Source organism: Mastacembelus armatus, chromosome 22 (genome assembly GCF_900324485.2).
Source record: "Mastacembelus armatus chromosome 22, fMasArm1.2, whole genome shotgun sequence".
In the NCBI taxonomy this organism is placed as follows: Eukaryota; Metazoa; Chordata; class Actinopteri; order Synbranchiformes; family Mastacembelidae; genus Mastacembelus; species Mastacembelus armatus.
In genome coordinates, this window is record NC_046654.1 from 555,840 (window position 1) to 580,715 (window position 24,876).

Consider the following 24,876-nt stretch of genomic DNA (forward strand, 5'->3'; position numbering starts at 1 on the left):
AAGTCCCAGGGTGCCTCCCAGAGGTTAAACAGGCGTCAGATTATTGGAGCAGTGACTCACACCAAACACTGTTTTCTGCTGCATGTTTGTCTTTTCTGCCCCTTTTAGTTTACACCAGAAATTATGTACAAGGTCGGCGGGGTCTGGAAAGGTCAGTGAAAGGTTGTAAGATGCACAAAGGTCGGTGTAGCACTCAGAAAACAACATTCAAGCCTCAGTCACTGACATTTCTGCAGGAGCAGCAGCCTTTAAAACAATCTCGCTAAAGGAAAACACCTCTGATAAACCTGCAGCTGCATTTTCTACTTCTAATGCCAGCTGCTTTAATCTGGCTGAAAGGGAAGATACGCAGGGAGGGCCTGCTTTTTGTTTACAGCACTGTGTGTTTGGGATTATTTTAATATTGTGTTTATTTTGAACGACACAATACCAGTGAGAAACAAATGTGAAACACCAGCTCTGAACATTTTCCATCGCACATTTAAAAAGATGAGCTGTGCAGATATCAAACCAAATACAAGCAGAACAGAAACGAAGCCAAACATCAGTCAAACGAGGATTTAAAACACACACGCAGACACACAAAACACGTGTTGGAAATTCTGCTCGGAGCCCGATCCAAGCCAGATCCAAACCCAGTCCAAGCAGGACCTGAGCCCAGTCTGAGTTGAGCTGAGCTCCAGACGTGAGTGTGCTCACATGCACAGTCATGAGTCAGAACCAAACCTGATTTAAGTCCAACTAAAGATGCAACAGTGCCCTTGTCTATTGTTGTGGCTGCTTCCTTTTGTGGGGAACACACGGACTGTTACAGCATTGGGCTCTGGCATGACTCCAGCTCAGACACCAATCTGAACCTGATCCTGGACCTAATCCAAGTCAGAGTTCTGTCAGAGACTGAGTTGACCCCAAAGTCTGATCCAAAATCCCAACAATCAGAACCTGGTTAATTAAACCAAACCCAAACTTAGCTCAGGTTATACACAGAAAAAACACTCTGGCCCGAAATAGTCAAACTGTGACTGAAGCAGATGAAAATAATGGAACCAATGCAACAAGTGGGAACAGGGGAACCAGGAGAAGCAATGAAACCAGCAGATCCAGTATCAGCTGACCTCCGCCTGTTTGTTGGGATATTGTTTTTCATGGCCGTTGTTGTTTTTCTACTTGTATTTGCATATTAATAACATACAGACACACAGGGACTTCAGATTGGTGTGTGTGTGTGTGTGTGTGTGTGTGTGTGTGCGCACCGTGCAGACCGACCAAGGACAACTTTTACACACACACACACACACACACCGAAAGTGAAGTAACAATACAAATAAATGTGTAGAAAACACACACACACAGAAAAGGTGGAACCATTGGACATTACAGCAAAAGTCACGCACCAACACACACATGAAGGAAACTACACACCAACATGTTCACACACACTCACAGTCATTGGATCTATCTCCCCTCTCTCTCTCTCTCTCTCTCTCTCACACACACACACACACCCTGTGGCAGCGGCCTGTGTGTTTGTGTGTGTGTCTCTTTATGAAATCACAGAGGGTCTGACCGCCTCATAGTAATTATGCTAATTGCCTGGATGCCCTTGCCTTTATTTATGCGCGGCTGCTAAGATAAATAAAAGGAAATTGCTTTGGATCTAACTGTATTCATTTCAGCATGCTAACGAGAACGCTAACGCCGCTCTCTGCGTCGGTGTGTGTGCGCACGTGTGGAGTGAGAGTGTGAGTGGGTGGGCTGTGTGTGTGTGTGTGTGTGTGTGTGTGTGTGTGTGGGGCGGGATGGCACAGATTTGTTTACCCTTCACAAATTCTGCAGGTAATTGCAATTTTGATTGTACATTTATTTATTTTATTGTGTGTCTGTGGACGGATTGCACCGATGTGGTTTGTGTGTATGGCGGGGAGGTGGGGAGGTTAGTGCACGTGAGTGTGCGCTGCCCGTCTCTCATTCCTCTGTCATAATGAAATGTTTTGTTCTATTAACCAGAATGTAAGTGTCTAAAACACACGGTCGGTTCTTGCAGGAAACTGAAGCCTCTGAACAAAACAAACACATTGAAGTTTTCACTTTAAAAAACAGGAATACGATTCCCAATAAATATTTTATTTTATTAGTTTTATTTTATTAAAAACTATGAAATTAAAAACATTAAAATCAATTAAACCAATGATTTTTTTTTTTGATTAGCTATTTGATTCATAAAATGTAAAAATTATTTTAAAAAATTATTAGAAACAGCTTCAGGTTTAACATAAGGAAAAGTTTAGTCTCAGCATTTGGGTCTGAAGTTTAGATCTGGTTTGAATTCGTCTGGTCTGCCAGACTGACACAACTAAAAGACTAAAGTTACTTTATTTTGTCAAAGCACCTGCATGAGACAAATCTTAGAAACAGCTCCAGAACATGTGACGTGGTTAAAGCTAGAAAATGGAGGCTAAGGCAGTTTAGCCACAGGATGAAGTTGTTGTGGCTGCAGACATACGACACGTTCTCTCAGACAAGGAACGTTTCGTTTCTTCTATTTATGATTTAATGCCTTTGTTGTCATTTCTGTCTTGGTCTAACTGGATAAAACTGATGGAACTGATGATGATAATGGTTCTGCCAGTTTGGACATATGATATTTACAGAACCCGATGTCTCACAATGTGACGCCGTTCCCTGTTCACACACTGCTCCACACCAGCGCCACCATCTGGACCAACTTCACACGCAGAAACACACACACACACACACACACACACTAAAAGAAATCCATTAAAAAACCATAAAGACAGAGGCACACACAAACACTTAGAGACACACAGATCTAAATGTAGAGCTGGCGACAGTAAAAGAAAGAATTAACACACACACACACACACACACACACACACACACACACATCTAAATCTGGGCATTCAGACAGTAAAAGAAAGAATTGCAATTGATTAGTGAGCGCTGCTGAATGGCTCGCTCCCTCTGCTTCCCACCTTCTGCAGATTACTGCATCGATCTGCCCCACACACACACACACACACACACACACACACACACACACACGAGGCCATCTTTTAACCATTCAGAACGGGTGGTTTAAATGTTACTGTCTAGCTCTCAGCCTCTTAATGACAAATGGAAAAACAGACTGTGTGTGTGTGTGTGTGTTTGTGTGTGTGTGGAGAGAGCGAGAGAACAAATGAATTGTAAAATGGACGAAAATGGAGGGGAGGGTGATATATAGGAAAACGACAAATAAAGAAATCATGAAAGGAAAAGAAATGGGAGAGGGAGGAGAACGTGATTAAAACACAACAGAAGAAGAAGAAGATCAGTCGCAACAAACAAAGAGCTACGGGGAAAAAATAAAAAATATAAAAAGAAGTAAAGGACACACTGTATGGCCATAAGTATGTGGACAAACATACATTAACATACATGTGAGACTACAAAGTCATGGGGATCTGGCTCATAGCTGCTGCTCCAGCTCAACCTCAGAGATGGTGGATGGGTTGGAGGGCAGTCGGTTCTGACTGCACTAACAGTCCACACTATAACATATAACGTAGGTGTTACCATGACTAACAGACAGGTATCTGCAGGTGATACTAAACTGTGGCATCTACTATTCTACTATCTGCTGACGTGACAAATGTAGTGAGTAACCTTCGCACGAACAACACAGGTTATTAGGTTCAGTCCAAGAAAGAGATGATGTCGTCATGGTTCTGGTTTTGTGTCATGTGGAAACAGGAACGGACCGAATACAAAGCGCTGCACACTGAGGTTCCTCTCATTAAAGCCAAGGTGCTGCCCAAACACAGTGAGACAGAGAAGAATAAAAGAGAAATCCTGGTAACAGCAGGGTTGATTTGTGGCGTGCTCTCTTTAATTGCAGGGCATTGTGGGTAATATACAACTGTGTTTCCAAGCAGAGAGGTGGTTTTCTAATGGAGGAGCTGTCTACCTCCCTGGGTATCCCCCCGTGTCTCCCTGCCTCCACCGTCTAACTCTTCCTCCTCTCTTTCACTTCATCTCCATCACTTAACATTAAAGGAGGAAAGAAGAAGAGGGAGAAGATAAACGACGTGGAATGAGGCTAATGAGAGAAGAGGAGGAAAATAAGAGATCATGAGAAAGAGAGAGATGGAAGATAAAAGATGACTGGAGAAGCAGTGAGAGGGGGAGAAAAGAGGAAGGAAAACAAAGAGACAGAACAAGACAAGGAAAGGATGGATATAAAGGGAAGGAAGCGAGGGAAGGGAGGAGAAGGTGGAGATGTAAACATGGATGAATCGTATCTGTCTCTGTGTGTTTTCTTTCCAGCAAATGTCTCTTTACAGTCTGACCCTCTGGGTTTTAAAGCCATAGTTCACTCATTTGGTTCCCAGTTTGCTCCCAGTTCACACATTAACAACAACTGGAACAACTGGAGCAGCAGATCCTCAGCTGCACAGGGACAATTAAAGCTCCGTCCCTCAGCTCCTGTAAACATGATATTTGCTTGTTTTTATTTTCATCAGCTGCTTCTTGTTTAGGTAAAGCAGCCTGGTGTCCTGGACCTCGGCCGCACGTCTTCAGGAAGACGTCAGTAACATCAGTATTTGGATTTATTTACTTCTCTTGCTTCTCTTACTGGTTTTATCTGCTCCCAGTGGCACAGAGCTGTCACATTAGCAGACCAGTGACAACCAGCAGAAACCTCAGCCGGTGCCCAGTACAATAATGTGTACAATAATAAAACCGAAATGAAGGTTATGTGAGTGGTTTTACATGAGGAGCCACTGATCCAGGTTTGTTTTCCACCTTCACCTGATTCTAACTGATGAATCACAGAAACATAACACAACAACCTTATAGTTTATGTTATGGCCAGTTTCTATTATTTCAACATTGTCTGAGAGGCAATGGGTCTAAATACTACAATACCCATGATTCTACCAAAACGCACCAGTACATGGAAGTCATGTGAGCACATTTCCTCTCCTCATTGGTTAAACAAGAGCGTAAACACAGGAAGAAGATCCGTGTTCTGTACTGGTGAATATTCATAAGAAAGAAATTTGTTATGCAACATGATTTAAGTTTCATTTTATTTTTGCCCAAATGCATCAACAGTAGCTTCTCTTCATCTACACAGGCTTAGAGGTTGGACTGTTTTCAATCACAGATACTTTCTAACCTCTCGTACTGATGACTGGATCAGGAGAGCTTCATGCTGATCTATGGTAACACAGTCCACGAGAAACCAAATGGGACTTTCACTTCCAGAACCCAGGGGAGCTAAAAAACAGCTGCTCTCCTTCTGCAGAGCCACAGAGGAGAGAGAAAAAAAAAAATCTGACGACTGCAAACTTTTGCGATCAGGTCATGTGGCCAAAACAACCGTCAATTATAAGGAGTTTGAACTTCCTGTTAGAGAACCGAACTGCTTCCTGTCCAACTTAAGCACTGACAAGCAACATCGAGAGCCAGGCTGACATTCTGCCTGCAAAGGTCAACACGCACACACACACGCACACACACGCACACACACACACTTATAAACATAAACACACACACACACACACACCAGCACACACACAATAACTTGCTATCATTGCCAAGTACCAAAGGTCAACTTCATGCTGATTGGTGATAGAACTATCAAATAAACCAATCAATAGCCAGGAGCAGGAGCAGGAGCAAGAGGAGGAGGAGGAGGAGGAGGAGGAGGAGAGGGCTCCAGGGAGAGGAAGGAGACGAAGAGTGATCTGAGATGCCAACACATCGAGAGGGAGAGAGGATGGAGAGAGAGAGAGATGATGGGAAAGAAATGAGGGAGAGAGGGAAAAGCAGGATTGGACGAGTGTTGAGGGGCGAGAGAGGTAAGAAGACCAAGGAGAAAAAGAGAGAGAGCGAGAGCGAGTGATGAGGGGATGATGAAAGGTGAAGAAAGCTCAGCATGTCAATACAGGAAAGAAAGAGAGAGAGAGAGGAGAGGAATGGAAGAGGAAGGTTCAGAAAGGTCAACACATGCCAATACTGGAGAGAAAGATCAGCGCGTACAGGCAGACAGAGAAAAATATAAAATGCTTCATCTGTATTTACATCCCTCTCTCGTCTAATAAGTCACTTCATTTTGCATCAGTTGTTGTTTTGGAGGAAACTACACTAACATTTACCTGAAATCACATTTAACGGTCCTCTGTCGGGGGGAGTTTTAGGTTTGATTGACAGCCGAGCACAGAGAGGAGAGACAGGTAAACTAATGTGTGTTTCTAATTGTGATTTAGAAGTCACTGTGTTTTGGTGCAGTGGTGTTGAAAAATATGAACCAGCAGCATCTAAACAGACTAATATTCATATCTGTCAGTGGGTTCTTCATTACTGTAGTTTGATCAGCGAACTCAGGAGCAGGACGAGACATGCATTCAAAGTAAATTTACCTAAACTGTCGTTGCTGTGTTGAGCAGTAGGTAACTAACTGCACCGTACACACCTCTGTGTGTGTGTGTGTGTGTGTGTGTGTGTGTGTGTGTTACAGGCTGCAGACTATAACACATAACAGTCGAAATACTTTGTCTGAAAGACAAACAGTTGCAGAACGGCAGAGAGAGCAGGACGGAGATAACAGCATCAGTGCGATATTGCAGACGGTCGGAGCCGTCGTCGCTCCTTGGTTTTAATCAAAAGGTACAATCGACAAGTGGACAGGTGAGCAACACACACACGGAGCCGGAGTAATAATTCCACTCTTCCAGTTATTGCTCAGAGCTCAATATCACTTTAATTCCCTGAAGAGGCCTGTGTGTGTTGGAGGTCACAGTCCACTCAGTACAGTCCGCAGGTCCAGTACTGCCCACAGCTCTCTCTCTCTCTCTCTGGTGCACAGCAGCCAGGTGTTGTACAGGTGTACGCTACACACATTAAATCCTTCCTAATAAACGTGACAATAATATTTAGCTCAGGTTTTTGCTGAAGCATCTTCTAAACGTGATGAGACAATAAGGACGTTAGGGACTGCTGATGCTGTATCTGTCCACACACGTTAACTGCTGTTGCTCAGGTTTAGGCCAATAACAAGGTTTAATTATGCCCGAGCATCTACTCTTTTCTGACAAATCAGAACCTTCAACTGCTGAGGAAAACTCTTTAAAATGGTCAAAAGCCGCAGTAGCAGAAGTAAGTAAGTACATGTGACTACTGGTTCAAAGGTCGACACTAAACCACTAAGGTTTAATCCTGTTCTCGGTTATTTCACTGCCACGTTTATTTACTTTAACAGGTCGGGTTTGTCTGGTATGTCGGTCGGTGGTTTTTGAGGGACCGCAAACCTGTTGCCATGGAGACGAGATATAGTGAGACAGACACACACACAGAGACAATGTGCTGTATGATACAAGGACAGGGGTGTTGATAAATCTCTTTAATGCTCTCCAGATGGATGCTGTCTCTCTGCAGTTTAACCTTAGGATACCCTTCCAAAACACGCACGCACGCACACACACACGCACACACACGCACGCACACACACAGCAGATGTCATGATTCTCCTCATACTTGTGGCTGTGTTGTCTGATTTCTGGCTGTGAAGACTGAACTTCCTGTTTCTTCACAGGTGTTTCTGTACCAGGTGACCTGCAGTAACAGTCGTGTTCATTTCCTCCTCAGGTAACATGAAGCCTACATGCCTGAATCATCAGAACAAACGCTGACACACAGAAAAGACCTTTAACTTTATGCCCCATGTCTCATTGGCTATTGTGGGTTTTGCGTTGGAGCAATCTTGAATTGTAAATATCAACTCGATCAGGAGCAGGTAAAATAATCGTAATAAAATCGTAATAAATCATAATAAACTTTCTAGTGGAGCTCCTGTAACAGAAGCTGCAGCTGTACTGGTCAATATTTCAGTCCGACTGAAATGGTTCTGATCAGGATGTTCCACAATCCCTAAATCTTTGAAAGGCTCCAACAGAAACGTATCAGCCACAGACCAGTTTGGTTTTGGTGCCAACATGTTTCTGTCCCCCCAGAAACACGTCCCATCACCTAATGTTCCCCCCATGTGGGTCAGACATGAGAATCTATTTATTCCAAGAGAGAAACGATGGGATCAAGTGTTTCCATGGCCAATATTTTCCTATTGATCGGATCATTAAAGGTTTACACCCCCTCATCATTCCCATGGGAAACTCCTACTGATCAGACCAGTCAGCTCCCACTGAGGTGGTCACATGATGCAGCTTGACTCTGATTGGCTGTTAGTCCCCGTATTATTATTATTATTATTATTATTATTATTATCTTTGACTGGATATGTTATGTCTTCATCTGACCACTAGGGGACCTGTCGTCAATGGACACACACTATCCACGTCATTATCACTGCACGCGCACACGCACACACACACACACACACACACACACACCTGCAGTAACTAACATAACACTGTTGCACCCACACAAACAGACGCAACAACAACACAAATTGTGCTTAAGGGTCCAAAAATCAAACACTCACACACTTAGCGGGTCTTTGCTCTCCCTGTCTGGCTAATCACATGCTCGCTCGTTCTCTTTAATGTCGTCTTAGTTCTTGATTAACTTAATGATAAAAGATACACTGATAACATCTTCAATATTAGGAAGAGAAAATGTAATTACAATGCTCATTTAATCAATTATCCCTGCAGTTATGGTGCAAACATTACCATTCAGCCGTGTATTTCTTAATTTGTGGGGGTGGAAATGGTTTTTATTGTGGCGGCACATGCGGAGAGATCTTCGCTTCAACCGGGAGGAAACGGCTGGAAGTCGCTGCAATCACAATTCATCATTCGCAAAATACGTGTAAACAATCATCAGTACTTTCCATTTTAATGAAGTGCTTTTGTTAATCCCAGTTCCTCTGCATGTGAAGAACATAATTGAAATCTAAAGTTCTCCTTCAAGCAGGGCTTCACTGAAACATAAATACTTCAGGTCTTTAAACACCACGACCTGCCGTCAACACCGGCCCCTTCAGCAGGACCACCAGGAAAAACGTCATCGTTTCAAAACATCCTTATGAACCTGTTTGGAGCCTCGAGTCACATCCCATGATTTTCACTGCCAGATGGAACCGTTTGAAGATCCTGTATGGACCTTAAGGTGGGGCTGTTCAGGGATGTCAAAGAAAAAGCTGAATCATGAAGCATCTATTTTATTTCTAAATGGTCGCTGAGGTGAGGACTAACTTTGTTTTTAATAGATTATGAGACAAAGCACCAGGTCAGCATCATTTTTGTGTTTGTCTTAATTAGTTTGTTCACGCTGCTCTGATGATTCCCACCACAGATCATCCACACACACACACACACACACACACGTCTTATAACACGTAGACCTGCGATTTAGCCTCTGGATGCCAACATTCATGAACGTGGATTCAATAAAGGCCAAAATAATGAAACACTGTGGACAAATTAATAAACACTTTAAAATCTCCTTCCACCTGCTGACAGCTACGATATAATGCTTCTTATTGTTTATGTTGTCAACACTGAACTGGAGACTGAACATTGAAGGTGGTTAATTAAAGAAAAGCTTCATTTGAGACACACGTGGTGATTGTTCTGATATTTATGCACATTAATACCAGAGCATGGGTCCATTCTAAGAAGCTGGATGGGACCGACTGTATACTCTGATTCATTAATAACCAACTGCATTCATTTCTCTTTTGGCCGCTGTGATAAAATCCAAGAAAACATGAAACACAGGGAGAAAAAGATGCTGTTTCTGATGTTTCCTCAAGATGAGATGTTTAAATTAAGACGTAAACACATGTGAAAGCTTTTTCAGTGGAAAGTAGATCAGGTCCTGAGGTTTGTATAGAGACATCCGCCTCTACAGCTGAGCAGAGAAATGAAGATGGAGAGAACAGAGGGTGGAGGACGAGCACCGGGGCGAGAGAGCACGGTGGGCAAAAGGGAGAGCGAGCTTATGATTCCAAAGCAGCGGACAGCATTTGTCTTCATTTGGTGTGACTGCCTTCATGCGTTATTATTAGCGGCTGTCTGTGAGCGGGGGGGGGGGGGGGGGGGGGGGGGGGGGAATGAAGTGGGAGGTTGTAGGAAAAGAGAGAGAGAGACAACAATGGAGAATGATGGGAGGGAAAAGAGAGCAAGCGAGATTTGGTTCTTCAGCAAAGGGCGGCGAAGGAATCAGCCACTGACACACACACACACACACACACACACAGGCGGTTTTGTTGGAGGCGGTCCAGGACATGACATCTATTTTAAATATTTGTCCTGCTCAGGGGGAGATGAAGGAAGGTCAATGGTCTCTATATACACACACACACACACACACACACACACACACACACACACACACTTCAGTCATTAGCCTATTTCTGTAGCTTCCAACCTTCCACAGGGTAAATACAGCAGGTCTGTACTTCATAAATCAGTCAGTCAACATCTGTAGTGAAGCGTTTCAGGAGTTTCTGTGGGAGTCAGACATGACGCTGTTTGTTGTCACACAGAAGATCCCAACAATAATCAAAACACAGTCTCCCTGTTAAATCTCTGCAGAGGTTAATCAAACAAGATGTTAATTATTGATTATTACAGGTGCACATTTAAATTTAGGTCCTAACTGGAGATCTGTGAGTGTGAGTGTCACAGAGTCCAGATCCCATCCAGAGACTGGCAGCACCAATGAATGTGTGTGAATCCAGAACCTGGTTCAGCTTATGGGTCTGAGCCGTAGACCTCCATTGTTGTCCAAAAACTATTAAAAACCCATCAGAGAGCCACACCGCTGACCTGGCTCACATGGTTCTTACTCACCAACAATGGGAGGCCCGTCTTTTTCCAAAAACCAGCTCCAGACCCTGAGAACGGCCGTCACTGTTTACAGGCTCCGAAGGACCAGAGAGTCCACTGGGCTCCGTTTCCACTGCCGACACACTGACATGAGATTGACATGTGTCTGAACATCCGTCTCTCATGTCTGACTTATCTCGACCTTTTGCTAGTGATGGCTTTGCACATTCAGACTGAGATGCCTAAAAACCTTCAGTTTACTTTCAGCATGTTTCAATCTCGACTTCCTCAAAACAACAACATTTAAGCAGCCCAAACAGTGTCTGCCTGACCTTCTCTGTCTCTGTCTCATTTCCAGTTTAACAAATGAACTCGTATTGATGTTCAGTGTGCTGCTCGTTGTGTGTTCCAGTTATTAACCCATAAAGCAGCAGCTCTCTCGGGTTCCTCCCCTTTAATGACTTCTCTGTATATTTTTCTGCAGAGAAACTGCTCCCAGACTGAAAATCATTTTCTTTTTTTTTTTTGCTAAATCTCATTAAGATGATTCTTTCCCTCTTCTTCCTGGTTTTCGTCTCTTTAGGTTTCTAGTTTTGCTTTTGGACAAGCAGCTCCCATCCAATCAAATAAATCCTCGTCTCTAGTTCGATTTCACTTTCCTCCTGCTGTTCTCATGTTGATTTCATTTGTGGGGCTACAGATTTCCCTCCAAAAACCCAGAGTTGGACACACAGGCAAACAAATAAAGTGATGCACACAGGCATGTACAAATGCACACGCACGCACAGAACCTCAGGTATACATGCAGCATCAAAATAAGACGCACACAAACATGCAGGTATAAAACAGCTGTGTGGAAGCTGCTTCAGCCTCTTTTCTCCTCTCTAACCAGCTGATTTAGTGCTAAGGCACGTACTGGAGTGGAAAACAAACGCCTCCAGCAGCAGCAGAGGCGGCGGTGGAGCGAGAGGTTATGTTTGACACGCTGCTAACTCTCACGGTAAAAAATTTAAAGAGACTCGGTTTACGGCAGGCATCCAGCACCGGGCATATATGAGTCTGTTAGTGAGCCCGCGGAGAGTCCAACAGCAGGACAGCAAACGCTCCCCGGTGCAGTAAACCCAGCCCGTCTGGTGCTCCTCGCACGGTAAAACAAACACACAGGAAGCATGAGGAAGAAGGGTAATAAGGTAAAGACATACTCCCAGACCCCTGGTTTACTGCTACATGTGGTTTGGTTTGATGATGGTTTGCAGGGTAACCTGGTTAATTCAATCTAACATGGGTTTGTAAAGACATATCAGTCACTGAAACTAGACCCAGCTGGACCCAAATAGACCAAAAACCAGACCAGACCAACCCAGAAACCAATCCAAAATTGATGAGACCAAACACCAAACTGTGAGTCAGACCAAACCATACACCAAACCAGACCAACCTGCAGACCAGACTAGTCCAGATCAAATGAGATGAGAGTTAATTCAGACCAGACCAGACCAGACCAGACCAGACCAGACCAAAAACCAAACCAATTCCAGAGCAAACTGGACTCGACCAGTTCAATCTAAAACAAAGGCAGACCAGCCCAGTCTGCATGAACCACACATAATCTCTCCCATTACACACAAAATTGCTGGAACCAGAACTAAACCACACACAAACACACACACACACACACACACACACACACACACACAAACAGGCAACAGATCAGTGATGGGTGTGAAGCCATAACCTTCCCCTCCCTACCCACAATCCCTCTGGAGACTGCCCTCACCAGCTGCTGCTGCCACCTCCCCGACTGAGAGCACGACACACACACACACACACACACACACACACACACACACACACACACACACACACACACACACACAGTGAAAATTAGAGGAAGACAGAATGAGAGGAGCATTGGAAGAGAGAATAGAAAGGGGGAGAGGGAAAGAAAGGATGAGCGAGAAATAAAGAGGGAGAGAGAGTGAGAGAGAGAGATACCAGGAACGAATGAGGTGAGCGAGGACGAACGAGAGCCAAAATCATGGAGGCGTTTCCCTTTTGATTAGAGCAGATTTCTCTGTTGGATTGTAGTGATTATAGAGGGTGACAGAGCCAGGTGACTGAGACATGCCAGCTATCACACACACACACACACACACACACACTAATAAATGTGTTCATGACAATGTAACACACACACACACACACAGACACACACACAAACTCTACAGACCTGTTTAGTGTGTTTCACATCCTGCTGAATCCAACCTGGGAATCTGAGTGTCATAGGACCAGAGGAAAACATCACAACAACATAACATGATGCAACACAAAACCAATCGATTACCATTATCATCACTTATTGACAGGTTTGTCTCTTGTCACTACGTTTGCCTGTTGTTTGATGATTTAGATCAATTAACCGTATTTACTTCAGACTGTCGTCATATTTTTTCTTTCTTTAACACTGATGTATTATGTCATACATTAACTCTTAGTTTACATTTTGCAATTTTACGTCTCATACTAAAAGATTTTTCAACATATTGTATTATTATTATCTGCAAAGCATTAACTAACATTATTCTACAAACTATATCATAACACAGCAAACTAACACCTGAAACACACCTCACATCCCCAAAGGCCAAAACAAACAACCAGCAGCACTGGAAACAAATGAAATATAATGAACACACACGTAGTGACAGTGATGGTGGTTTGAGCTTTGGTCTGCCATTTTGGTTACTGCTGACCTTATATGAGAAAACGCTGTGTCTAATAAACTCAAGACAAACAAATAAAAAAGTTAAGTAACTTGTAGTTGAATAGTTAACGTTACCACAACAAACTCTAGTCACAATCGTAAGTAAAATAACACATCCACTGACTGTACACCGAAATCTGATTGGCTGTTAACTTAATCAATCTTAAATAATTTTCCATACCCACATAGCAACAGCAGAGAGAAGAAAATCTGATTGGCTGGAGTTTTCCTCACACTCTGATGGATTCAAAACAGTTTTTATCTGTAGAGTAAATGTTGTAAGCTTTTACATTTAGGTTTGCTAATCTACGGCTAATGCTGTTTGTAGATGATGTTTTTACATAGAGCCACACACACACACACACACACACACACACACACACACACACACACACAGTACGATGCAAAATAATACTAATTAAATGTAAATGTGCTTTAAAATTATACATCATACTAAACTGAAATAATACAACATGATAATATTCCCCTCTCATTCTGCACAACACATTCACAGAAGAAGAAGAAGGGATACAAGAAGAGGAAAAACGAAGTGGAGAAGAAACGACAAAATAAAAGCATCTTGAAGAGAGAAAGAGAAGAAAGAAAATCCCCTGTCGTCTCTGTGACAGTAAAACCATTAATCCACATGCTCACAACCTTCTAATGAAATTATTCTACAGAATCCGCTTTGTGCGGGTGAAGGGGGAGTGTGTGTGTCAGCAGATTAATTTGGTGGGGGAGCAAAGATTCGCTCTATCCTGTATCTAGAGAGGAGGGAGGATTTTACATCTCGACGCCGTTCAGCTCAGTGCTGGTAACACACACGTACGTAAGAACACAAGGGAACACACACACACACACACACACACACACACACAGATCATAGAGGAAACAAACAAATGTGGGAAAACATCAATATGGAATTACACAAACACACAGTGAGAAAGAAGAAGAAACAGTGAACAAAGCGACAGACGGACAGATATGATCGTTTTATTGCTGTTGTTTCTCTAATTGTCACTGTGGCTTTATAGTGACCCTCTGTTTCCTCTGATCTCACACACTCACACTACAAACCCTTTTCTTCCTCCATGTGTTCACATTAAATTGGCTAAATGTGAAAGTGCTGTTTACATGTGAAAACAACACAGGGCATCATCATCATAGTAAGTAGAAATTTATTCCTCAGTGTCTGGGTAGAGTGTTCGACAGTCTTCTCTGCGTTCACTGTGTTTAAATTAAGATTTAGTTGAATTTTAAAGTTTAATCTGTTTAATTTCTGGGCTTTTGCTGTCAGACAGGTGAAGCAGTGCTTTAGAATCTGGTTAACTTGAACACAGAACAGTAAAAATACCTGCTGAGTCTCAGCCCAGCGTTCCCTCAGTTTGAGCTCTGGGTTTGGTCTCCACCACCACCTGACGTTGTCACTCTGGACACTGTATGTAAAACATCTGAGACATTATCAGCTTCTAAAGTTGTTAGAGCAAAAACAATGTGAGAGATGCCTGTTTTGGATTTGATCTCTGAGATAAACGTGGGGCTCTTCATCTGCTAAAGTTTTTATTTTGCTCATCGGACAGTATCTAACTTTGCCTGCACAAGTTGAAACCAGCTCAGTGAAAACAGCTGGAAACAGACTAAAGCCAACAGTGAGATAAAGAGGCTAAAATGCTCCACAGTGTTAATTCTACGTATAAATTACACATATTAATTTGATTTATTATAAAAACACTGCAGCTTTCAAATGGCTAAAATATCACTGTAAATATTCTACTCTACACTTTCAAAAGGCAGGATCTTAAATACCGATTAACAAGATAACACATGGTTATAATTCATTAAAATAAAAAAGGTAAATAACATGTTTCAATATTGACTCTTTCATTCCCACTGTCTTTATTTCCTTCCTTTCATTTTCCCTCGGTCCAGCCTTCCCTCTTCTTCTCCTCCCTCTTTCATCCCTGAGCCGGTTGAAATTCAGTCCGTCTCTCAAGGTTGTTAACTCTCTTTTTCACTTCGGCATCACGTCGGCCAGGGACGGGGTCAAAGTTCGCAGCGATCCGCCTGCCTCCATGGTCCTCCCACCGGACTTCTTGATTGACAGCAATCAGGACTAACCTCCTCCCCTCCCCCGTTTCCTCCTCCCTCCCTCCTCCCCCTCCACCTGTCAAGACAAAGTGGCTGATTTTGTGTGTGTGTGTGTGTGTGTGTGTGTGTGTGTGTGGACCATTTCCTCTGTCATTTTTAATTATCCAAATGATATTCAGCTTCAGACACCCCCACACCTCAAAAAACTCCCATAATCCCCCAGTTCACCCTCCCACCAGACACTGTCAGGAGGGCACTGTGGCGCCGCCATTAGCATAAGAGCGTTTGTTTAAAGAGCCCGTTCCGCCTATAAAATCAAACAATTAGAGATGCAGACAAGCCTCGGCCTATTGACTGCATAAATAATAAGACCCCGCACTCGTCTTTTTTCCATCTTTTCACCTTTTTTATCCTCCGTCGCTCTCTGGGCACTTCGTTTATTGGTTCAGACCTCATCCCTCTCGCTTTTTTCTCCGTCCATCTCTCTGCAGTTACTCCCACTGCTAATGAACCTGCTGGACCTCACAGGAAGTCAGAGAGGGGGGGTTGTGGGTAATCAGGATGCGAGGCTTGACGCTCACCGCCGTGACCTTTAGTCTCGCCGCCGCCGGGTCACGCCAGGCCTCTGGAGTCATCTGCACATGCAGGCAGGAGAAACTTGCCTGAAACCCACGGCACGGCGTGCATGTGCAGGAATGTGCTCGCTTTGAATATGCAGGTCTGAAAAATTCATCTCAAGGCCTGAAGTTCATCGCTCAGACATGAAGAGAGAGAGAAATACCTCTGAAATACTCCGACACACGCCTGCGTATGTGATGGAGCTAAACGAAGACGTCCGATTTATACTCTAATTACACTGTTAATATAATAAAATGAAACTCCGATCTGATTTTAAAAGCTGCCATAAACTGAACAGTGAACATGCTGCTTATCTCCCTCACAGGCCCCATTTACACATCATCAAGACATTTTGACCCACACTGGGTCACACATATGTGTCTCTGCAAAACTACATTGCAAAACTAACTGCAATCACTTTCCTGAGCCAGACATAAATCATGGTCCTGATCCAGTCCAGAGGAGGGTGGAATTCACCTGAAGCTGTTTGGTAACTGACACCAGATGAAGAACATCTGCACTTCAATACAGCTACAACAATAACGTGATGTTTTTATAGCAACGAGCTGACGTCAACTCAAACCAATGAGAACTGCTAAAGTACAACATGAAAAAACGGTGGCGTGGTCCTTTAAGACCTTCCCTGCATTGGTTTCAGCATCGCATTACATCTGTTTGACTTCCTGTCTGTCTGCCTGTCTGTCTCACCTTCACACACACCACTCCCTGTTTAAGAAACTCCCATGATCCACTGGGAGCAGCAGCTCTGTCCTCTCACGTCTCCCCGTCTAATTTTTTACCTACGGTGACACTCATTGGCTGACAGTTTGATTGACGGGCTGACAGGAAACGGTGTCGTGTTTGTGCCGCATCTCTGTCGTCTTTAATTTCCCCCTCATCACCGTGACAACAGGCGGGCACCTTACATCTGTTTTACACTCTGCAGAGCGAAGTGGCGGGTTAACAGCTGCAGGTGAAGGATTCATATCAAACCGGACGTTTGCTTTTTTCTTTGGCACAACAACGGCTGCTGCTCATTGCACATTTTCACTACAACAACACTATTTTTCTATCCACAACTTGTGCATTAAAGCTGCCGATGTGTCAATTCTATGGCTTTTTGGAGCAAATACTGAGGTCAAATCATTTTTGGACTCTAAACAGTCAACAGCTGTGGTTGTTGTTCAGAAACGCAGTGAGCCACTAGAATCTTTGTACAGAGAAATTTAAAGTAAAGTCAGTAAGGATGGATCTTTAGCTGTATGTCACTGATACACAAATCTAAATACTTTTCACTAGAGTGCCGATGGATCAATTGAAAAGCTATAAATGCGTTTTTAAGCTGCAGTTTTCAGAAAAACAGCAAATGTGAAAAATATATCAGAATCTCATGGCTCTGTTTAAATGTCCATGCACAGCTGTACAGTGTGCAGTCAAAGACGTGTGTGTGTTTGTATGTTGCTTCACCTCTGTCATGGGTGAGTGATGCTGTGATATGTGTGTGTGTGTGTGTGTGTGTGTGTGTGTGTGTTTGTATGTTGCTTCACCTCTGTCATGGGTGAGTGATGCTGTGATATGTGTGTGTGTGTGTGTGTGTGTTATGGATGAGAGTGTTTGAACAACCGCTCAGGCACTTACAATAAACCACATATTACAGTGGGGGAGGGGGAGAAGAGTCGACTGGTCTATGATCCGTTTGCTCCGCCACCTTCTCTCTGCTCACAACAACAAACGCACCACACACACTTCACGAGGGAGACACAACTTCCAGGTGGAGCGAGGATCAATGAGCGATTAGTTCAGAGAACTGGGATGCACCCACTCCCTTACTTCTTACCTGTGTCTCTGTCCATGTCTGGTCTACCTGTCTATTTCTATTGTTTCTCGTCCTTATGAATCACTCTTTTCTCATTCCATCACCTACCTCTGTGTGTGTGTGTGTGTGTGTGTGTGTGTGTGTGTGTGTGTGTGTGTGTCTGAGCAGGTGCGGTAAACCTGCCAGGTGCTCTGCCAGGCTGTTAAAAGCCTGCAACACTTTCTACCCTTTTCCTACAGTCTCTCTCTCTCTTCATCTGTCACTAACTGTTCTAACTTTCTGGACTCACTCACTCTCAGTTTACTTTATTCCTCCCCTCTGTTTAATTAGTGTCCGTCTGTCCGCCTCGTTATCTTCAAACGCCTCTCGCTGTCTTTAAAAGCACCAAACAACAATCTGCTCTTCAAAGTCCACAAACACACACAACTTTCACTTCACCTGCAGCAGCTAAACTTCCCGACCCGCTCGAGTAAACGAAGCTGTTGCCTCGTTTGATTGGACGACAGCATATCCTCCTTTGAAGGAACACCTGGGAAACATGTCTCATCCAGCACCAGGTATACGGGCTCATCGCCGGGTGTCCAGCAAACAATGAAATCAGATGAAACCGCAGCACAGCTCCATCCAAAGCAAGGGACAGAAAAATGTCTTGTCTTATTTAGCCAACATGACAGTTGAAATGATGAACATGGGTCATTAATAGAAGATACATTTTAGATGTTTTAACTGTAAGAAATGTTAGTTATTAACTTTACTTAATAAGATGTTTAGAAAAACGCCAAATGACAAACGAAAGAAGTTGTTTGTTTACCACTATAGTTTATTTACTGTATTTGATTTTATTATTGCAGTTTTCTCTGGTTTGAGATCGACATGATTTAACAATGTTATTATTACTAATAGCTCAATAAATAATAATAGTTTTCCTTTTACGTCACCTACAGTTAACGTGCACATAAGGTTTGTTATAACATGACAAAAATAAGGTCTGATAAGGGGTTTGAATGGACCCACATTTGATTAGTAGATAAGATACTGGATTTGATCAAATGTCAGTGAAAACCAGCCCCAAAACTCACTTGTTGTGGAAACAAAGATTTTCTGCCTGATAATGAAACATCACGAGGTAAAAGGCCTCAGCACATTCCTTCAGAGACTCTGCGTCCATGTTTTCCCCTGTCAGCCCTCAATTGACGACTAATAAAGTTCATACACACACACACACACACACACACCTGCCAGGAGAGTACACATGGAGCTGTACATTCTGTTTAATGACTGCTCCCTCTCTCTCTCTTCATTAAGCGTTATCAACCTCCCTGGCCTAATCTCTCTGAAATTAGTGTCTGGTCTCTACCACCTAAGTGACTGGCTGGCATTCATTAGCGCTGCGTTTTAGCCAAATCAATCACGCCGCACCCCATCCGCCACGCTTTCTTGAAATGTCATCCTCAAACTTCTCACAATCAATTAAGTAGGAGATTAATGAGGCCAATTTGCCGCCAACACGTCGGCCTTCTTCCTCTGCTGAAAAGGCCGCACACACACACACACACACACACACACAGATACACACTCTCTCAATGACGTACAAACACACTTGGAATAATATATCTCCATCGAGGTCACGAGCTGACACACATATGCACATAAGACACATGGGAAGGAGCGATAGTTGCTGAGAGTCAACTTATAACAGCCTGGACTACAGAAGTCTCCTAATGATTTGTGTCAGGCTCAGTTTGGACACGTTTCCATCGATCGTATCGGCAACGACGCAGCCGATCAAACGCCAACGGCGAGCTACTTTCAACACAGACGACACGATAAAGTGGCTCTAAAAATAAAAACCAAACAAAGCAGCAAACTCTGGAGAGAAATTTCACCACAGACCAATTAATTTTGATTATTTTAAAAAATAATACTAATCAAAAATATCACTTTTATCACCGTTTCATGGGCTTTCTGAGGCGAGGACACTTACTGACACAGGTTTTTAACCTAATTCGATGGTCTTGAACTAAAACGTGTCCACACAGTAACACAAAGACAAGCAGCACATACACAGACACACACACACCTTCCCTCTCACAGGTGAGGGGAGGCCCACATTGTTCGTGTCACTTCCAATCTCACAGCTGCTTCAATCTGCCTCGGGATGTGCCTCATCCTGTTGTCATAGCAACTCTCCAGGGATTATAACAAGGTATTATGGGATGTCTAGTGTTTTGAGCTACAGGATCAGAACACGGCGTCAACACACACACACACACACACACACACACACACACACACACGCACACAAAGCAGGGCGTCTCGGCTGCTCTCGCTTGTTCCAGCCTCGTGTTAACACTCACACATGACAACGTGATGTGCAGAGCCGCGGAAGAGGCGAGCCGGTTGTCACGACGACATGTTTGCTCGCCACCGTGGGTGTCTGCAGGATTAAAGCGGGACAGGTAATGAACAAACGCAACAACAAGGTCGGGATAGAAGCAGCTGCATGTGGCACAGCATCCTCCGTCTCTCAGAGAGCGGGAACGGGGCCCTCCAGCGGCCGACGTTCACACTGGGAGCAGCTCAGATTGGATTTCAGACCAGTTTCTTTCTGATTCGACTCAGTTTAAAAGATAAATAAAAATAAATAAATAAAATAACAAAAATAAATAAAAGTTCTCCTCCGATCCTCTCAATGTATTTAATCAGTATTTTAAAAAATAAAACACCGGATTAAGTTGATAAAATGTGAAAACTATTAAACAAAAAATATAAAGTAGTTGTTTCATATGGAACACGGTTTTTCTACCCGAGATGGTCAGAAGATGAATTAGTATTGTTTCAGTTTGTAATGAAACAGTTTGAGAATTTTTCCCTTTCAGGATTCTTGAATATGATAACGGGATTAAAAACGTGGATTTAACACAGCTGGTGCCAGACAGATTAAAATATTAATCACATGTGACTGAAACTGATGTAAAAAACACACAAACAATTTGGAAGTTTACAACATCATCTCAGAAGCCTACACACACTTACAAACCATGCACGTAACACACACACACACACACACACACACACACGCACACAGATTACCCGCCTCTATCAGCTGTACTATCACGTCAGCCTGGTTGTGATGTTAAAAGCTCAGCCTTTGGGCTGTATGTTACACTGATAAGGAGTGGAGCATGTTGGGGATTAAACATCCACACACACACACACACACACACTTCTCACACACACATACACACACTTCTCTCACACACACAGACCTGAGGGAGTGAACGGCGATAACCCCGTCATTATCATACTTTCATAATCCCATTTAATAATTCAGGTTTGCTGCAGCAGCTGGATGTTGAGGAATAATTGGAGTCGGATGTGGTGAAAAATCTGAGGGTGAATTAAGAAGAATCACTGTGCGAATAACGTAAACGTACAATTTAAAGAATAATTCAGCTCCAGAAAACTTAACCTCTTTAGGATAATCCCAGTCCTTGGTTCCTTGTTCTTTCCCATTCTGCCAAAAACTCCATGATTAAAAAGTGTTTTTATGGCTTGTTTTAGTGAACCAGGTAATATGTCCTTCTTGAGTAGTTTCAAATACTTTTTACAGCAGAGGATTCACAAAATTTAGCTTTAATTTAGCCTCCCGTGAACCACTGTGTGAAGCATTAGCCTGTTAGCCTGTTAGCATGTAGCTTAGTTGTCCTAGATGTGAGAAACCCTGTTGATTTCTGGCTAAATGGTCTTTTCTTTGTTCCTCAGGATCATTTTTACACACAAGTGGAATTAAAGGACAGCACAGTTGTGTAGTAAAGCTGTCATCAAATAATTTTCTAGTTTGTAATTCATATTACACCTCATTTTGTTATTTGAGTTATGTCTTATGGTTCCTTTAAATATCATGCTAACCATGTAGCCACAGCAGATAAACAGCCAAAATTAGCTCAGTAGCATGAACAAAAAAACCCAAACAAAAACAAACAGTCTAGTACCTGCACATAATTATATTTAAACACATGAAAGCAGCATTAGTGACATGTAAACGCCCATTCAGGTAGCACAAAAAAATGCTAACAGGTAACAAATTTGCAGTTTAACATGCTAACGTTATTAGGTTAGCATGCTACATTAGCATTAATCAGCTAAAGAGGAAGCTAATCTGGAAATTTAGTCACAAACCTTGACCAGAAACTGGGGGACATGTGTTTTGTGGGGACATGAATATGTGATATGTCACATCTGTGTGTGTGTACAGTGTTTTTCTGTGTGTAAAAAGTGTGTGTGTGTGTGTGTGTGTGTATACAGTGTATGTGTGGTGTTTGTGTGTGTGTGTGTCTGTGTGTGCACAATACAGTGACTCTGCATGCAGCTGAATGGTGCAACACTGTGACAAACTGAGCTAAAAACCAGAGTGTGTGTGCACAGTGTGTGTCTGTGTGTAGTGTTTATGTGCACAGTGTGTGTGTTTGTGTATGGACTTGCACACCAATGCTGCAGTCAATCATTTTTAGCCACCTTGATGAGTTCCTACCTGTAAAATGTGGCTTCCCAGGTGAGGTTCGAAGATCTCTGAGGCGACGACGCTGGGACTCCTCCTCCGCTGGTTACCGATAGCTAAACACACACACACGCACACACACACACGCACACGCACGCACGCACACACACACGCACACACACACACACACACACACACACACACAGACACACGTACAAGGAGAGAAAAAGCACAGGACAGGACAGAAGAAGACCGGTGAGACTCAGACACATTGATACGAGCAAAGCTACACACACTCACATAAATACATATTCACACACACACACACACACACACACACACACACACACTCACGTTTATACAGCCTAGCGTGACGAACACACATGGCACAGGACAAGAGGAACCAGTGAGGTCAGCTCTGCAGAACAGTCTGGAACAGTGCGACAGGTTAGCATTGTTAGCTCTCCTCATTAAAACCAATGAGAACTGGTACAATGCTAACAGGTTTCATTGAGTGAAGTCGACTAACAAAGCCAAAAACTTGATATCGTGTAAGGATTTGAAGGATTCCACATGAAATACATCCTAACACAAACCAACATGAGTGTATTTACATGAGTAGCAAGATTTGTTACATGCATCTTAACATGCAGCGTTAAGAAAACACAATAAACGTTCCTGTTTAAAAGAAGAAAGCTTTGATTTTTCTAGAAATACATTTATTCACCTTCTTCTTAAGTGTGAGAGGAGAAACTACACACCAGTCTCCTGGAAGTGCAATGTATTCACATATTTATGATTCACAGTGTCCCAGGGAAAAGTCTCTTGTGCTGTGGACTGACTTTCAAACTCAAATCCATAAGAGTGTCCCAACCACAGCATAAACACCAACTCGTCCTCCAAACTGCTGGTTAGAAACTAATTCTGACACTGGTTGGACAAACGTGTGAGAGACCTGGTCTCCATGTGTCCAACGTTTGAAGGCATCACTGTGATTCAGCAGAACCTTATGACAGATGGTCAAACTACTTGGAAACAGCTGGATGTGAAACTGCTGTGGGTCCAGAAACTTCTACAACTTTGTGAAACCAAGAGTCAGCCAGGGTTTGGATTTATTATCCTTTAGAAAGATGTTTCCTGTTCCTTTTCACATTTACGGCCATGACTTTCTTCAAAGGAGACAATTATCACATCTCCCTCATCTCTGACACCGGATTTCTACACCACCTTCCACCGATCTGAGTTCAGCCTTGGTCAGAAAACATGTTAACTCGTCCTTTTCTAGCACAACTCCGACAACCAGCCGGTGTTCCCACCAGAGCCGGATACGTGTCACTTGCAAACATGGACGAGAAGCATCGACATCTGATGAAAAACATCAGGATGTGGACGCAGCAGTTTTGAAGCCCTGCTAACGTCGAGTACGTTACTGAGACAAAGCTGCAGAAAATGTCCCACAGTGACGGAAACACTGGGCATCTCTCTCTCTCTCTCTCTCTTTCTATCATGTCATTATTCTCATCTTTCTATCTATCACTGTTCATCTCTGGAGAGAAAAACAGAAAAAAGAGAGGGAGAGAAATGGTTTATAGCTTTCTAAAATTTTACCCTGAGGGCAAAACTCTCTCTAAAGAGAAAAAACAGAAAGTACAAGTGCCAAAGAGACAGAAAGAGAGAGAGACAGAGAGAGAGGCTGTGAAAAATCTGCCCTCAGGTTAAACTGTCTCTCTCTCCCTCAGTGAGAAAAAGAGGAAGACAAAGCCAGAAAATGTGAGAGGAAGAAGGGAAGAGAATCTGAATTTTAAACGCTGCTTCATCACGAAACCGACTCATCAAAGCCCAAACATGTTTCCACCAACAGAAGAATTTGCACCACCTGTCTGGAAATGCCTCCAAATGATTAGAAAGTCCGGTCTGACGCAGGCTGGACCGGCTGGGAGCAGGTCTGTCGGCCGTACAGACACTTCCAGGCAGCGCAAGCCTGCCTTCAAAACATTATCATATACAACAGATTCTCATCCTGCGTTATCACATTCTGCACCGACGCCACTGGGCACGAGCTGCCATCGAGTCAGTACTTGACAAATGTGACTAATGTGTAATTCAATGTGTGTCTTTGTACACACTTGTGTTACGTAAATACTAATCTTAAACTAGCTAAGACAGTAAGTTACAAAATGCAGTAGAAAATGAATTTATTCGTAATAGAACGTCCCGTTAACCAGAAGTGATTCGACACTAAAACATTTAGAACGTAAAGAAACGGGAGGGGGAAGGCAGAGAGAGGAGA

The 24,876-nt window shown here is 43.1% G+C and overlaps 1 protein-coding gene across 1 annotated transcript in view; it reads right to left on the reverse strand.

The window, feature by feature from the left end:
- Positions 1-24,876, reverse strand: part of npas3 (neuronal PAS domain protein 3) — a 223,096-nt gene that overhangs the window by 73,974 nt on the left and 124,246 nt on the right. The window contains 1 exon segment of the mRNA XM_026306705.1: positions 22,620-22,702. Within this exon segment, the coding sequence (XP_026162490.1) occupies positions 22,620-22,702 (83 nt within the window).